This window comes from Pimephales promelas, chromosome 21 (genome assembly GCF_988280905.1).
Source record: "Pimephales promelas chromosome 21, fPimPro1.hap1.1, whole genome shotgun sequence".
Lineage (NCBI taxonomy): Eukaryota > Metazoa > Chordata > Actinopteri > Cypriniformes > Leuciscidae > Pimephales > Pimephales promelas.
Genome location: NC_142789.1, coordinates 15,621,171 through 15,639,392, shown reverse-complemented (window position 1 = coordinate 15,639,392; position 18,222 = coordinate 15,621,171). Strand labels below are relative to the sequence as shown.

At 38.5% G+C, this 18,222-nt stretch overlaps 1 protein-coding gene across 5 annotated transcripts in view; it reads right to left on the bottom strand.

Annotated features, from left to right (window-relative positions):
* Positions 1 to 16,897, bottom strand: part of tafa1b (TAFA chemokine like family member 1b) — a 195,468-nt gene extending 178,571 nt beyond the window's left edge. For 2 of the 5 annotated variants that reach the window (XR_005623109.2, XR_005623110.2), the window contains exons 1-2: positions 5,376 to 5,977; positions 2,760 to 2,897 (exon numbers count right to left, since the gene is read on the bottom strand). Coding sequence is in view for 1 of the 5 variants with exons in the window: in XM_039673543.2 (XP_039529477.1) it covers positions 2,760 to 2,883 (124 nt within the window). In the remaining 4 variants the exon portion in view is untranslated. Of the gene's footprint in view, positions 1 to 2,759; positions 2,898 to 5,375; positions 5,980 to 15,858; positions 15,910 to 16,771 lie in introns of those variants that run through there. The other 3 variants (XR_005623111.2, XR_016148486.1, XM_039673543.2) reach the window with 3 other exon arrangements.
* Between the last annotated feature and the right edge of the window lie 1,325 nt (positions 16,898 to 18,222).

Genomic DNA, 18,222 nt, shown 5'->3' with positions numbered 1-18,222 from the left:
TGAATTTTAGCTATGGCCATTTTTACCATTAAAGATAAATATAGCAGGTCAGAAACCCACCGTCATAAACAGTCTTCGCAACCCTTTTTGTTTGGGTTTTATGCAAACAAAACATGCAGAACCATTAAATCTTCAGCAAAACAAGAGAAAATGTCTTCAGCGGCTGCAATACGGATGTGTGCAAGTGTGGGTGTGTGTTTAAAAGCTACAACCCTCCATTATCGAGCCCGTCTCGACCTTCCTAACACCAGAGATGTGATTTCACACATGGGGTTTTGTCTAACTTTTCCATATACCGTGGAGAGTGTGTGTGAGTGGGGGGGGATTTCTTTTTGTTGTTTAGCCGATCCCTTAAATAATTCAGGGAACACTTACAATGGGACACGATCTTCGTTGAACACTTCTGGCACCATGCTCTGCTGGGCAGGATAAAAACCTGGATGAATGGTGTTAAAAATTCATTCGGGTATTTCTGACATACATCACACTTTTCTCTTTTTTCACATTTTTCTATTGGATTAATGGGTTTGAAGTGCTTTCTGAGATGGGAAGCTTTCTCACATCTGTATGGTGTCCTGAAGACGGTATTCTTTTCTTTTTTTTTTAACAAACTAGTTTAAGTTTGCAGTAATTCAGGCACTAATCAGACTACGCAGAACTACGATGAAGTAACGAACACATTTACTACATAATCTATAAGGACAAGACATTGCAAATATTTAATGAGTATGCATTAAAATGCTTTGGAGTTCCTTGTCTCCATGCTCCGATGTTGAAAGTATGCCACATCGCTTCCATTTGCATACTTAGTGTTGAAGAAAGACCCACCTTGCTGTATCTCTTCCCGCCGGCCCTCATTGAGAAACACTGCTTAATTGCCAAATACTTCCATAGAGCAGGCGATAGACGTAAATTGTCATTTCCACCAGAGCCTCTGTGATCAAAGCTGCTCGTATTCACAGCATGCTGATAGGAGAGTTTAGCCTCAAGCCTGTCTCTCGCACACACACACACATGCACGGCGGCAGTTTGGGTAACTTACGATGCAAAACCTCTTACAAGCCACTCGTTGATAGCTAGAACGAAGTATCTTGAGCTGGATTTCTACGTAAATCTCTTTTCAACATTTGACCAAGAGAAGAGGATAACAAGCCTACCACAAAGGTTCTTAACCACTAGGGTGACCACCCGGTAATTGCTCAATGTTGCAAGATGTGATTATGCGGCCAATGCGGGACACGTGTGTTACTACTATACAATGTAAATATTGAATTACATTAGTTGGAAAGCCTATTGCCAAAAAGTTGGATGATAACATTTTAGGCTTTGTTAATGTGCCCAGGTTTGAGTAATACAGTGTAATTTACTCTATTGGACCTATTCATTCCACTAAAAATAATGAACTAAAATAACTAGTATATGTAAAAAAAAAAAAAACATATTTTATACTAAGTAGGGACTATTTTCCTTTATTAGACCATGCAAACAATAAATGCGTTTTTACTAGATTCAGTTTACCTTGAACTTACTATTAGAGCTCGACCGATAAAGGATTTTGGAGGCAGATACCGATACAAATATTTTTTGGTTTTAAAATCCGATATTCCGATATAGCGGCCATTTTTTTTTTTTTTTTTCAGAAACGCACAACAAAACATTAACAGATTTCCCTGACATTAGTTATTTGTAGCTATTTATGAGTTTTAACTAAAATAATATGATACATTTTAAAAAGAAACTTGTTTCTTTTATTGTCACACAGAACAGACTGATGATAGTGGCATTAGCTAGCTTTATGGTTAGCTAGTCTATGATGAGCAATGGATAACTTCATACTGCAAATTGTAAAACATACGTTTTCAATATAACAGGCCAAGAAGAGATCCGTCTCATTGCTATAACTGTCACGCGCTATTAAAGAAATACTTCAGTCACATTATCAAAAGTTAAAAGGACAGTCAGTCAACTACACTCGAACAACGTAACTTAACTATTACTAGCTTTTTACGCTTCACTCTCGGTTTATTTAACAGCAGCAAAACTGGATAGTCACAAATTGTGTTGCTTATTTGAGTTAAGAGAACTCATGGGGATGTTCTTTTAATTGTTATTCCACCAATGTATGTCTCATGACCAACTCAACGAGTGTTGCCAACAGGGACTGTGTAGAGTGCCCTCTGGTGGACAAACTATACAACTCCAACACTCATGATATGGTTCATGAAATATTTTTTGAAATATTCATGTATCTGCCTTTATAACTGCCGATACCGATAGTTTGGAAAATGACTAATATCGGCCGATAATATCGGCCTGCCGATATATCGGTCTGGCTCTACTCCATATGGTTCCTTTGCTTCATCCACACATTCGTCAAATTGCTCTCTATGCCACATTTCTTAGATATCACATTTCTTAAATATAATATTTCTTATTGTGGTATTGTAATTTCAAGGAAGAAATGAAATAACACAGACATAACTGAAATGCGGGACACCAATTCCAATTTTGGGACTGTGGTGGTCACCCTGTTAACCACTGCAATGAGCGCTTTATGCATTTAAATGCATTTGATAGAAATACTGTCAATGCACAGTCATCTCAATCTCATATGTCTTCTAAACACAGTGTCTCCAAGCAGACAAGCACATCTACAACACATGGACATCCACAACCAGCAGAGTTCAAACCGAGAAGGAGATAACGAACACATCACTGACTTAATGAAAAAGAACATACGGTTTAAACGAGACACTGACCCAGTATCTGTATGGCGTTGCGGCCCGGGCGCGTCACATGATGCTGCTGGATGGTCTCGTACAACGTGGCGTGGCAGAGCAGTAAGCAGCTAACACTTATCCACAGACACAGGAGCCAGGACATGGCAGGAGCACCGGCTGAAGAGAAAAGACATCAAAGACTGATGATAAAAGCAGAACGTTTATTCTATCTGACACACACCTACATGCATGTACGATTTCAGCCCTCAGCTTTATTGAATATTGCAGTGTTAACAAGCATCATTTCACATCGGAACTTTTACTTAAAAATGACAATGCAGTTTTAAAGTACACAACTTTAGGTGTCCTTGTTGCAGTGTAATAATTATACATTTAAGAAATAAGTTATATTAATTAAACTACATGTACTTACTATAAGGTTTGGGTTGGGATTAGGTTTACACCGTGTCATAACTTCACGCGACGCGATAAAATTCGACACTAGACGCGATGCGACTGTGAGACGCCACAAGTCAATCAAAAATCACAGCCATTCAGAACAGCGTGTGGGCGGAGTCTCTCTGTGAAAGCGCAATGCTGGCCCGCACTCGCATTGGAAATGGGTAAGGACATAAACAAATCAAGAAATAACATGATTAAAAATCAAAACATTAACAAAATATACTCATTGACTAATTCTGTTATGAAGTACAGTTGTATGTTTGCATAGAATTAATTTTGAACGCTATATTGAGATGAGATCTCTGTGTGGGCGGATCTGTCAGCCGCGACGTGGAATAAATAGGAACCGTTTCTAAATTAGAAACTTTGCGTGTTGCCGTCGCGTCTGGTTAGAGGACAAAAACTCTGATTAACATGGAAAAGATACCTTTTATCGCACGTCGCGTGTATTTAGGACACGGTGTTATGGTTAGATGCAAAATGTAGTTATTACTTTAGTAACATCGTGAAATAAGTGTTACCAGCCGCATAATCACTAAATGGGATAACCTAATTTACAAGTTGCATTATATATGGCAAGATTTCTTAAAACTAGTTGATAAACTTGGACTGATCAACACTGGAAGACACAAAACACATGAGTTCCCTCATGACTGATTTTATAACAACAAAAGATTAAGGTCAAAACAAAAAGCCATTTAATAATCCATGATTTGTAATCACAACATTTTTTCCTTTTGTCAAATCAACTTGATTTATATAGTTCAGATAACATAATATTTTGAGTTTCTGATGATTAAATCAATCTCCTTCGTTGTATTAACTCAATTTTTCCATTTCAATGAACTTAAAATTTTAAGACAGCCAGGTTACTTAATTTTTTTAAGTTAAACCAACAATATTTTTTTTACAGTGGCAACCAAAACAAAAATACAACTCTTGCGATGTTTACCAAGTCCAACTTTAAATTTACAAGGCAGATGCTAACACCAGAATTATTAACACTTTTAAATGACTCCTTGACTAATCCACTGACAAAAACAAAAAAACAAAAATCCACTTTAAATGGCAAACAGTGTTTAATTAATGGATTTCACATTGAGGTATCCTGCACTCTTCAGCCTGACACGACGGATCATCACTCAGAGTCCCCTCAAATGACATTGAAATTTCCAATGAATATTCATCAAGACCCAAAATTAAGCATATAATTATTAACAGCACCATTGTAATCCTCTTTGCTCCACTAAAGCCTCCTTTAATCCACAGTTTTGTGGAAATGTGAACCGTTCCCAGAGGAGTGCTATTCTCTCCCTGGCTGGCAAACTGCCTCAAAAACTTCAACTGTCTTCTTTCAACACAATAAAAGGAGATTTAGCACATGCAACATGCAACAGAAGATGATCATCTTCAAGCAAAAAAAACATCAACGTTGGACTTTAGAAGGTCACCTAAACCTCAACACCTCCACAATGTATTCTGTTGCATATCTTTCATTTTTCCAGCTACTTTTATAAGTCGCTCCTCCATGACATGGTGTCTGAGATTCCGGCAGGTTATTGAGAGCAGCTTTGGGAGCCGGTGCTCGCCGCTGTCGCTTAATTAATGCATTGATCTGATAAATCATCTGGTCGGATGCTTTTACATGTTACTTTAAGATCCGCGTGTTCATCACTGTCTTCGGACACACCTGCGCAAGACCAACGCGGCACTCTACACTTAAAAAGGTGTGCCTAGACATTTTTGAGTGCATAAATAAATAATAAAAACTAAATATGAATATTATTATGATTAGGTGCATTATGTAGATTCACATTTCAGTCTCAGGGAAAAAAAGATGTTATAAGTACAAAATAAAGCCCACATGTGTTATTGGATGTAAAATATTGTTCTCATGTCCACCTATGCCACAGCATCAGCATGGAGCTTAGAAAGGATCGGCAGCAAAATCCTATAAGCTCATCAGATCTGGACCGTATTGAAACTGTCAACTCTTAGTATGTTTGATGAGCTGTCAATGACTCAGAGATGCACAAAATACATGCTTAAAAGTGGCTGGTCAAGTTTGCCATTTCAAAACAGCACACACCTGCTGACTTTCTAGTCTTTTTTTTGTGAAATGACCACCTATAGATTAGGATTTGATCTTTTCCTTGCATTCTACCAAGACAAAAGTATCACACCTAATCTTACCTCTGAGACACAGTCAGGAGAACGTTAAAGAAACGTGCCGTCAATGTCCATCCAATATCCTCATCACATAATCATAAATCCATCCATGCTCACGGGAAAGAGCTTCCCAGCAAAAGTTCCTGCTCGGATCTGCGGATCAGAGGAGGGTGAGGAGGGGGGGGGGGGAGGGATGAGGAGACTTTTGTTCCTGCTCCTACCCTTGATCCCCTCTTCTGTTGCAAGTCCTCCTGGCTGCAATCCACCGAACACAGTCAGGCATCCGACAGCAGAAACTCCCGTCACAGCTGTGAAATGCTGTCAGAAACTAGCTGGGGTTTGAGGGACGAGCAGCTTGTCATGCCACCTTTAAATCACCAGAGAAGCAACGTATTCCTCCTGTTTCCCAGCCTCCTCACGCTTCCCTCTGAAGGTGAAGCTTCTTTGGGGGATAACAAGCTAATTTGCCTCTTCACTTTTTGGTCCTGCACATGCGACGACACTTCTCTCTCTCTCTCTCGTGCGCTCGCTCTCTCCGTCCCTCTCTCCTCTCAGCTCTTCTCTCCCATTGAGAAGCCACTCAGTCTGAGGCTCTCCTCTTCCCAGTGTACTGATTGGTGTGCACACGCATGTGTGTGTGTGAGTGCAGGCGTGCTTGTGTGTATGACAATACTGCCTTCGCGAGTGGGAGAGCGAGATGCATCACATGTCTTAAAGCAAGACTGCCCACTGTAGCCAAACAAAAAAAGGCACCTATACAGTTGATATAACCTTGTGTGTGTGTGTGTGTGTTTTCTGTGTGCAACTGCAGTCTAGAAAGGAGAAAGAAAGTGTGGTTTAATTTCCCAATATGCTTCCTTAATTCTTCATATTTTGGAGGGTTTGAACAAAGAGACTGAAATATGCTCAGAGCAAAACACGTTTAATAGAAGTGTGTCCGCAGCTGCGTTTGCAATCATCTCATTATCCTGAGATTCCTGCTGTGTTTCTTTGCCTGTTTGTACAATCTAAATGGCTCTTTGTGTTGCGCGCAGCTCTCGCTGGTTGTTGAGTGTTGCCAGAATAAAGTTGCAGCTGGCATGCCAGGCGCACCAACACAGTCGTCCCCTTTATGCGTTGAAGCGGTTGTGGGAATTCAGAGGTTTTTATGATCTGAGATTATTTTTGGAAAATAAATAATGACAATAAAAAAAATAAAATAATAATAAAATAATACATAAACAGAAAATGATATAATTATATTTAAAATAAATTTTAAATGATACAAAAATTACTAATTTACTAGCCTACTAGTAATAATACTACTAATAAAAAATATGTTAGTAGTATTATTATACTAGAAATATATAAAAGCAAAATGAACAAATAAATGATAAAAATAGGACATCACACAAATAATTTTTTAGGTTACTTTTATTTTTTATTTTTTAGTTATTTTTATTTTTTATTTTTTATTTTTTAGGTTACATCCAGGTTACTTCCTTTTTTAAGTTAAACCAACATTATTTAAAAAAAAAATCATGATTTGTTACCATAATATTTTTTTCTTCTGTCAACTCAACTTAGATAATTTACGTGGTTCAGATAACATAATATTTTGAGTTTCTGATATTAAATCAATCTCCTTACTTTCAATTTCAATGATCTTAAATTTAAGGCATCCAGGCTACTTCCTTTTTTAAGTTAAACCAACATTATTTTTTATAGTGTATATATATATATATATATATATACACACACACACACACACACACACACACACACACTGTAAAAAAAACATTTTCAAGATTTGTTATCACAACATTTTTGTCTATTGTCAAATCAACTTAAATAATTTATTTAGTTCAGATAACTTATTATTTTAAGTTTCTGCGGATTAAATCAATCTCCTTCATTGTATTAACTCACTTTTTTCCAGTTCAATCAACTTAAAATTGTAAAGGCAACCAGGTTACTTAATTTTAAGTTAAACCAACAATATTTTTTACAGTGTGTGTGTGTATATATATATATATATATATATATATATATATATATATATATATATATATATAGTATTTATTGTTATTAATATTATTATTACTACTACTATTAGTATTATTATCAGTTATTTTTTATATCTTGCATTCGGCGCAATTGACTACAACGACGCATGTATCATTCCTATTTTGCACAAGACGCACAGCGGACTTTTCCCTCCACAGACGCACGTCGGTACATTAGGGAATGAACTTCCGCTCCCGGGGGCGGTTCAGCGAAAAGAGGACACGTCTTACGGCGCAAACATTCCCTGGTGCTCTTTTGCAGTTCCAGAAAACAATTCTGCCACAGACCAGGAAAAACCTAGTCCAAAATCAGTGGCGCGTTCTTCAGATGTTATTCTAAGAAGGGCGCATGCTTGGCCATAATGTAGTGTGTACACAACACGTTTTTGCTTTTCTGATCTACACAGATGCAGCAGTTCTCATTTTTACAACCCATACATAATTACAAGGAAAAATATTAACACACGAAGGAAATCATTGTGGTGTCCATGAAGATGTAGGCATAAATCTGCTTACACATTTACCCAAATTATTATACGCCTGTTTAACCGAAGCTAATTTGGGTGGGTTTCTCCCATTCCCATACAATATCACTTCTCTGTCTTTTACGGCCCTGAGGAGAACATCTGTCTCCTCGGCTGTGAACCGCTCCTGGCGTGCGCCTAGTAAATCCGCCATAATAATAGCATTCTGCCATGGAACAAGCGCGCTTGCCCTTGAAGGGAATGTGAGAAGACGCTCTGATTGGTGTATTGCACATTACACCCGAACCACACCTATGAGTAATGTAGCTACTTCAGACCAACCCATTTTAGATTAGAGTCAGGCGCAAGAGTCATTTATCCCATCGGTAAAATAGCAACAGTGCCCACAAACTAGCGAGATCCGCCCACAGTTACTTGCATTTCGCTTTTGATATTTGCGTTTCAGAACGTCAAAATAGAGCCCTAAAAGTAAAACGAATAAGTAAATAAAGTGAGATTGAATATATAACGTTTTTTTGTGTAATTTAACATATTTAATTATTGCACGTTTGCGTATTCCGAGTTTGCATTATACCGTTTTATTTTCAATTTGGAGAAACTGAATGTTTTTTGCGCAAGTGAATTGAGTAAATACATGCTGATATTTAGACTCAAACTATAATAATGATCATGTTCACACAGTGCACACAATGCCTCTGGACTGCCGCTACTTATTTGAAAAAGTAAGTCAGATATTTTGTTGTAATTTTAAAAGCATACTTGAAAAACATTATCTGATTAAGTTAAATGTGATTCTAATCATAATTTTCACATAATTTTACTGATTCCCACAGATTTTGTGCTCACATCCAAAGTGAGCGCACATAAAGCAGCCTAATATACCCTGCCAAATTATGATTTTAAAAATATCTACAGTATATGCTATCAATGTCAAAATTGTGCCTTTAAGACCCATGTTTGGGGGTTCCCCCGGAGCCCTGCGTTTGTTGGACAGGGGCTGAAATATGCTGAGCCAATCTGTATTCTTTTTCCATTTCCCTCTAAATTAAATATGTTCGTTCAAGGTAACCTTGTCGAATGCATCCTTCCAACACAGTAGGTATTTTTACTTCAGATTCAGTCATTTTAGTCATTTAACTTATTTTAGTTATTTGCCAAAGCAACATTTTCATGTTCTAGTTTTTCATCTAATATTTATTTTAGCTTTATTTCAATAACCAAAAACTATTTTTAAATGGGTCATGAAATGGAAAATGTTTAATCATTGTCCTGGATATGCAAACATATGAGAGGTTAGTCTACAATAAAATATTACTTCTCCAACCACATCTATGCTGTATTAGCAACAGAAACCCACTGTATCTAGGGGGCCAACTGGGATATGAAATGTAGGCAAACCAAGTCTCTTGAAATTTTACAGGCGTATGCTGAGGCAGTCGTGTCAAAATCTATTCCTACTTTCTTGACACAACTGACTACATCGTGACATTTCAGTGACAGTAAAGCTGACAAATGCTGCATAAAGCAGCTGGAGCGGAGAACCTGCACACACTGTCGTCACATGAATATCTAAGAGCTTGAAATATGTGTGAGAGCGAGAGCGAGTACAAGGGTAGATGAGCGAATCAAGATCGGACAGATAAAGCACTTGACTTCCCCAACTGATGCTTAAATCTGAGATTCATTTCTGAGGGTAGGAACATTGTTCTACATGAGCGCAGACAGTGAGCCTAGCCAAAGGGTGTTTTTTGTCCTGCTGTTGTCTGAGACACTTGCTGGTCTCCACACGCAAGACTGCCAAGACTGGAATCGCAGGCTGCAGTGGCACAAATGTTGTTAAGGGGTACAGGGGAAACGTACAGTGTAATGAAATAGTAAGAGGTAGATATTCATTCCTTTCTCAGAAGGGTGCCCTAAAGAGACCAAGTAACTGAGGTAAGGTAATTGGCATCCATTTAAGAGTAAATGTTAACAAGTTGTTTTTTTTCTGCATGTACAGTACACCAGTAGTGACTGATGATGCATGACACTTAATCACATTGCAATGGCTTGAGATTGTCTACAAATGGCAAACTGCATAAAACAAACTTCATAAAAAGTTTTCAATTCATTTTACAGTGTAAAATACCTAAAAACCCTTTAAATTAATTTATTAGTACTACTCTAGTATTAAAGATACAAGCTCTAACTAGATGATAAAATAAAATATCAATGTTTAAATGCTGAAAAGCTATTAAAATTCACTATGCTACAACTGCAAATCTAATTTTATTTATATAGGCCTACATATGGTTCAAATTTAAAGGTGCTCTAAGCGATGTCACACGTTTTTTAGGCCAAAACATTTTTTGTCACATACAGCAAACATCTCCTCACTATCCGCTAGCTGCCTGTCCCCTAAACAAACTGAGGCAACCCGCTCCACGAAACATAACAAACTGTTCCAGCCAATAACTAATTAGAAGGCCCTGGGGGTGGGGGTTGGGGGGTCAGTGCAGATGAAGAGGAGGGAGGGTCTATCTAGCCTCCGTTTTGTTTGAAAATCCTTTAAACGTCAACAAGAAGTCACGTCACCCGACATCAATTTAAATAAGACGGTAAGAAAGACTGCAAAATTCTATTTCAATCTATTACTGTGCGTTCACACTGGACGCAAATAGAGAGTCTACCGCGTCTAGTTCGACGCTTGACCACTTTGTGTTAATTCGCGCGTCAAGATTGAAACTGACGCCCGTCAAAAACAAACAAACAATTAAGCGAAATTTATGTGCGTCACGCGCATCAGAATCGAAACCGTTTGGCAGCCATCTTTTTTATGTTGATCGCGCATTCATCGAGAGAGTCACCGCTCTGTATTTGCTCTGGAGAGCAGAACTGCGGCGTGGGGATCATCGTCGCCGTATTTGTGCCCACCGGACATTTTGGAGAGGAACCGTTTGGCGAGTTTCACCATTTGCTCGCTTCAGGAGCATGACGGCCGCTGTCAGCGGTACTTCCGGCAGTCCCGCGCCCAGTTTGATGATCTCTTGTCCCGCATTGGAGCGAGCGAGGACTACCGTAGCCCTCATCCATCTCCATGTCTCATGTATTGAAATAAAGTTTGGCCGTGTGTCCACCAAAGCGTTTTTAGCCAGCTGAAAACGCCAGACGCTCTGCTGAAGACACTGTGCTTTGGGCGCTTGAGAGCGTTTTGGCAGCGCAGCGTTTTTTTTCCGTTGAGATGTTTCGTTGCTATGATACAGAATATCCGCAGCAGTTTGAATGTTGTGACTGTTGGTTGGTGTGGTATTAGTCCCGCCCCTCCTCCACTGTGATTGGACGGCTGGCTTAAAAGCGACAGTGATGAGCGCTGCGTTTTATCCAAAGTTGAACATTTTTCAACTCCCAGCAACCAGTAAAAACGCTGGGTGCTCGGCGCTTCAGCGTGATAAAAAAACGCTCAGCGCCTCGATGCGCTCAGGTCGTTTAAAAAACGTGGCGCTCCCATTGAAAACAATTGAAAACATACGCCAGGCGCGTGGAAAAACGCTTTGGTGGACACACGGCCTTTTAAGTGATAAAATATTTGCTTTGTTGTGCATTAGAACCACACCAGGCATTTAGTCATATTACAAAATAATTTATTGAAGCTTCCAGAGCCTTCACCATGTGAGCAAGCAGCAGGCTCCTGATTGGTTAACGCGGCGCAAATTGATGGCAAAGATTTTTCAACTCGGGCGGCAGACGCAAATTCGTGTCAAACGCGTGAATGCACAAATAGCACTAAATAAATCATTTGCGCGTAACATGCTTAACGCGCCATACGCTCAATTTGCGCCATTCGCTACGTCTCATTCGTGCTGCAGCAATTTTTTACTCGTGTAACGCGTCTTTGCATTGGCTTAACATTGAAATCATTCGCGCCTGATGCGCTATTCGCGTCCGGTGTGAACGCACCATTATGATATCCGTATATCCCCCTTGTTTTTTTATTATTCTTTTTTTTATTTCTCTTCTCACTGTTAATGTCTGTATCCTGTCTGTATCCTTTCTGTATCCTAATGTCTGACTCGCTATTCGCGTCCGGTGTGAACGCACAGTAATAGATTGAAATATAATCTTGCAGTCTTTCTTACCGTCTTATTTAAAGGTGCTCTAAGCGATGACGTGACTTCTTGTTTGACCTTTAAAGTATTTTCAAACAAAACGGAGGCTAGATAGACCCTCCCTCCTCTTCATCTGCACTGACCCCCCCAAACCCCACCCCCAGGGCCTTCTAGTTAGTTATTGGCTGGAACAGTTTGTTATGTTTCGTGGAGCGGGTTCCCGCAGTTTGATTTTGTTGCCAGTTGTGGAGCCTGGGTTTAACACTCTAAATCGATTTGGAGTGCATTATGCCATACATTTACAAATGTAAATGCAATATGTAATAAACAGACTTAAATTTATGGCAATAGTCTATAAACCTTCTTCCAATCTTTAGAATTTTGAGTTTGAACTTTCGTTTTTGCGGTAGCTCTATATTTATATGGCATCACTGTCGAAGAGTAATTAGCTTTTGAAGTGGATTCACTTATTGTAGAGTTAACAAAAGTTATCACAAGCATTGTAATGTTTAAAATGGATGTGATACATGTTAGCAGACCGAGAAGATGTTAAAACTAGCAGTTCATTCATTAATCTGTAAGACCTTACCTTCATGCTCCGGAAGAACACAAAGAGCGCATTGCTGAAAATGGACGGTGCTATATTAGGTCTATATATTGCCTACTTTGGGCAAATATATTGCCATTTACTAACTACAACAGGAAAAAGAGCATGGCGACAGATGAAAAGAAACGAGGCAACCAAAAATTAAGGTGCATTACGTCATGCTGCTTCCAGTCTTGACAGCTCCATTGATTGTAATGGGAACAATCTTGTTTTGACATGCTGACATAATGTGAGGAAAAAGGAAACCAAGAGTAATGAGAAAAAAAAGTTTATGAGTCCCTGTGAACTCTGAGCATATACCTTGAATTTTATTATGGCCGCCCTGTTGACCACTGCTTTCATCAGAGTGTTAGCGCCATAATGTAATGGCTGTGACTCAGCAAAAACAGCCGCTAAAGATGAAGGACTTAATGGCATGGACGTGAAGCACAGAATGTGACAAAATTAGTTTAATTTGTAACTAATGCACTGCCACAAAAGCACAATAAAGGAGGAGGAAGGTTGAATTATGGCAGCAGGGCAAAAAAATATAAATAAATAAAACATTCTGAATTAGCTTAGATGAACGCATTAGCATTTGACTAGCTGTGTTTTTTAAAACTCCTTTTGTGCTGGCTGACTTCATGAAAATGTATGGCTTCCGAATGTGGCTCATGTTTATTTTAGGCGCGTCAAAATCACATTTCTGTTCCTTCAATGTTGTGTGCCACTTAAACTTGAAACAAGGTCTTTCTTAAAACATCTTTATTCGCCTCTAAGGACGACTTAAAAGAAAAATCATCCAATTAGCGGTTTCTCACGGCGATTATGTATGCTTACGACAGCGATGCTGTTCTGCGTCTCACTGTTTTGTCATCTGGGGTTTGGATTTCTCGTTTATGACTATTTTTTTTTTTTTATTTACGTCGTGAGGCTTGCGTTTTGGGACACCACTGGCTTTATCATTACTGTAGCTTTCGCTCTCTACCCTTCTTTCAGTTTCTATCTCTTGGGCTCCTAATATTTACAAGCATCTGTCGCCACTGTCCATGCCAAACTGGGCTAGACCAGTCCAAACACCAGGAGCCAGCTGTTTGAATCCAAGCTACACAGATAAAAGCTGGTCTAGTGCTGCAGCTACTCATGATTTCTTCATGCCACACATGCCACATAGTCGTAAAATGCCTTAAAGGGGCAGTTCAAGCAAAAATGTAAATTCTGTCATCATTTACTCACCCTCATGTCATTACGAAACTGGAACACAAGAAAATATATTTTGAAATGGGTCTCTGTGTTTTTATTTGTCCATAAAAATCAGGTGAACAATGGACAAAACAGTTTCTTTGATTTCCCAGCCCATTCTCACCCCCAAGGCGTCACTTAACTGACTGCATTTGGACATGCTTCAATATCTGACGCTTTAGGCGCCCTTTAGCGTCAGTTAGATGACGCCCTAGGATCGCGTGTACCCTACCCCCACCCCACACCTAAACCTAACCGCGTCCTCTAACTGACGCTTTCCTTTAGTGTCAGTTAGATGACGCCGTAGGATCGCGTCATGTAAGTGACGCTAAAGGGCGCCTAAAACGTCAAATATTGAAGCATGGTCAAAGGTGACGCCTTGGGGTGAGAATGCGTTGGATTTCCACAGGTTTGGAATGACATGAGGATGAGTAAATGATGCCAACATTTTCTTAACTTCTTGAAGTCAGTAACCATGGTAATGTCAACCAGATCAGAATCCAACACCCACTTGGAGAGTAGCGAGTCTTACTGGGGCGTACTTTGTGGAGTGCATGTTTTACAACAAAAGATGTCTTCAGATTGAAACACTCCAAAGCAAGAAGAGGGAAGTGCGCTCAATGATTCATAAACTTAGTGGAGTGAGTGTCTGAAGCACATATGAAACAATCTTTCTTCGCTTGGAGGTGCCTCAAGGCCAAAAGGGCCTGGAAATGGAATACAAAAGCTAAAAAGTGTTTTGCGTGATCCAGACAAAGGCAGCCTTTATCGCATGAAAACTTCATGGATCTTAAACAGGAAACACTGACTTGTTCTTCATCAACCTTTAGCTAAAATGAAAGTAAAAATGTTTTTGAATCTTGAAACATAAGACATTGGAGTAGAACCTCACCCTGAATAAATGATATTAGACCCCACTAATCTACAGTGAATGTCAAATGTCTCCTATTATTAAGGTGGCCATACATCCTCTTTGTGAAAATTAAATTGCACTTATGGTGCTATTTTAAAAGTTCACAATTTTATTTTTGTCTCCTAAAGGTTTGCATGCATGTGGTGTAGTCCTAAAAAAGTGTTTTACACAGTCGCACCACATTCGCATGTTGCTTTGGAATTATTCATTGTGAAAAGTTACATTTTTTCTTTTTTTTTTGTAATTGGGTGGCAAAAAACATAACAATAATACTAATATGAAATGTAGAATTCCAGATAAGATTTTCTCAAATTTGGCCCTTTCTTTTGGGGGACAATAATATCATGCACTTTGATCTTTGAAACTTTGCAGACATTTTACATACAGCTTTATAATACTACAAAAAAATATCTGAAAAAGCATAATAGGGACACTTAAAATGCATCTGGAATGGATTTTTTAAATCGCCAAAAATGTCAGTTTTTGGCTTTGTTTTCCAATCAATGTGCTCTCTTCAGTCCTCATACATTCTAAGTATATTTGCATCGCTTTGACCGTTCTCCATAGATCCCGCCTACATGCATGCCACAAGTGGTCGCTTACCACGCCTGCATACTATTGATCAAATACTTTCTAATCATTGTTAGTCTAATCCCAAGTTAGTTTGTGAGCTAAATTAACTATATTAGACACTTTAGTTAATGCATTACATATCATGAACTATGAAAAATACTTATTTTATAAATTTATAAATAGAAGTTAATGTTACTTTGGGGGTTAAGTAACCGCACCTCTAATGTCTGCAGAATATGGTCACCCATATATTATGTCTGTAACTTTATTCAGCACTTCATAGAGCCTGACTGCAATGTTATGAAGTTGTTTGTCTGTTGTGCTGACCTGATTAAAAATCCACAGTAAATATTATGTTCCTGTCACCTCATTTGAATTTCAGTGCAAGAGTTGCACACGGCCCATGAGTTAAACCAAATTCACCTCAGCAGGGTACAAATACCAGTTTATTTTCATATGCGATGTCTGCTTTGTTTTATTGCCAGACTTTACAGTACTTTCAAAATTAGGTAATGGAAAAAAGTAAACAGCACAGTCCAGATGATAAAGCATGATAATGACTTCATTTTAATACTCACAACAGTCATGAACAATTCGGCCTTCCTGTTAAATTGAGTTCATCAAAGACCCCAAATTGATTCTAATGGCTGAAAAAAAAAAAAAAATGAATCTGTAGGCTACTCTATCCAGTGCCTGATTTGAAATCCCCAAATTGCATACTGTATGTCAACTGAACTATTTTATAAAGATCATTAAAGTCGCCATGAAATCAAAATGGTTAATCTTTCTTATTATTTATTTATTTATTTATTTATTTTTTTAATGAAATATTACAGCATTTATTATAAATGATTTGAAAATGATTTTCTCTGCTCTCTTCCTGTTAGTCACAAGATCCCAGCAATAGTAGGCTACCATAACCATCCAACGCAATCAATCATCAATTCGGGACAAATTAAGCCCCTCACGTCACAACTTTTTATTTTCTTTTTAGAGAAGCCATTTCACTTGGATATCCATCACAACAGGGAAGAAAAACTATCGCAACTTCTGTTTCAAGCCGACTTAAATGGTTACATTATTAAAATAACAGAATCTATAGAATTATTATTATTATTATTATTATTTACATTTTGCAGACTATACACAGAGCATACTAGTTCACTAGATTAGATTTCCCAAACTAGAGTTCCAGTGGAAACCGTTCCACAGATTTGTGCTTATCAGTGCGTGTGCGCCTGCTTTTCTGTGAACGCGCCCATCTCATCAGCAGCATCCATCAGAAAGTCAAACTTTATTCCTTCATCTGGACATGTTTACACCTAACGTTACGTTCACACTGATTTCAGTGTAAACAAAGCTAACGAACCTGCCCAACAAGTGCTAATTTAGGCTAAGCTATCCATAGCCTACACATTTGGGCAAACAGGCTATTTAGATTACTAACGTAACACTAAGACATAAAGTAACTGTTTGATAAAGCACAATTACCTGTCGAGAAGAAATGTTGCAAGCTCTGTATCCAGCTTGAACCTCTGCATCAAGCTTGAACCCAATTAAAACGTAGCCTAAATCTCCACCTTTCAAAATGCCGATCCGATTGTAACTTGCGCGAGGGGTGGCATATGTGCACGACTTGTGATTGACAGTCAGATGTCACACCCCCCTGCGCTGTTTGGACCCGATGAACCGGGAGCTGTGGAGTTTTGCAAAACAAATTACCATGCTCCAGGTGGAGTTAGAAGCTCGTTTTTTTTTTTTTTTTTTTTTTCTAAAACCACTTTGTTGTCGATTTCACTGAATATGATCAAAAAAGTTTGGCCAACGGCAGATTTAATGATAAAACAAATGTAAAAGTAAAATAAATACATTTAAAGGAAAAACAAAGAAAATAAATGTATTCTATATTCTTTCGAATGTATTTTTTCTTTCGAATTAATTTATTTACCCACATGTCACGGCCATATGCAGTCTACTTACGCCTAAAGCGCAACTTACGCAACGTATGACGTTGGAAGTAGCATTGTGCGTCATGCTTTCCTGTAGCTTAAACAGTACAGCGTTGGCGCTTGCAATGCCAAGGTCATGGGTTTGATTCAGGGAAAGCAAGAACTGATAAGAATGTAAATGTGTACCTTGAAATGCAATGTAAGTCGCATTGGATAAAAGCGTCTGCCAAATGCATACATGTAAATGTGTAGTGTAAATATCAGCATTACTCACATAAGTTGCGCTTTAGACTAAAGTTGATTCTAATGTCCGTTTGGCTGGAAGCTAGTTATTTTACTTTATAAAGTTTTAAATATTAATATTTTTCTTACACAAACTCATCGCTTTGATTCAGAAGGACTTTATTTACCCCACGGAGCCGTGTGGAGTTCTTTTATCGTGGATGGACGCACTTTTTTGAGCTTCAAACTGATGGTTGCAATACACTGCTATTACAAAGCTCGAAAGCATCAGATTGTTTGATTTTTAATAACTCTGATTGTATTCGTCTGAAAGAAGAGAGTCATGTGCACCTAGGATGGCTCGTGAGGAAATTTAATTTCAAAGTGAAATGCTCTTACCAATCGGGAACCAATCGGTGTATGACATCATGGGACCGCGGAAGCAATTTGAAACCATACAGAGCCGCTCTAATTCAAACATCAAATGGGCATCGCAAAAGGCTACACCCTGGCAGACTCAACTCAACAGGCGGACCGCATCATTGTTTGTGCTAAAAGTGGTGCAGTTGTTTAGGAAATTTGCCCCAAAGCGTATTTGAAATCACAGCATGTCTCTATTTGTTCAATTATTAGGTCCTAATTAGCGGTTAACAAATAAAAAAAAAAATACATAAATAAGCTTGTTGCTTCATTCTCCTGCAGCATTTTGAGAGACAGGAATTTGCAGTTTTCTTCAAAATCAATATTTATGATAGCTTCAGGACTGAGAAT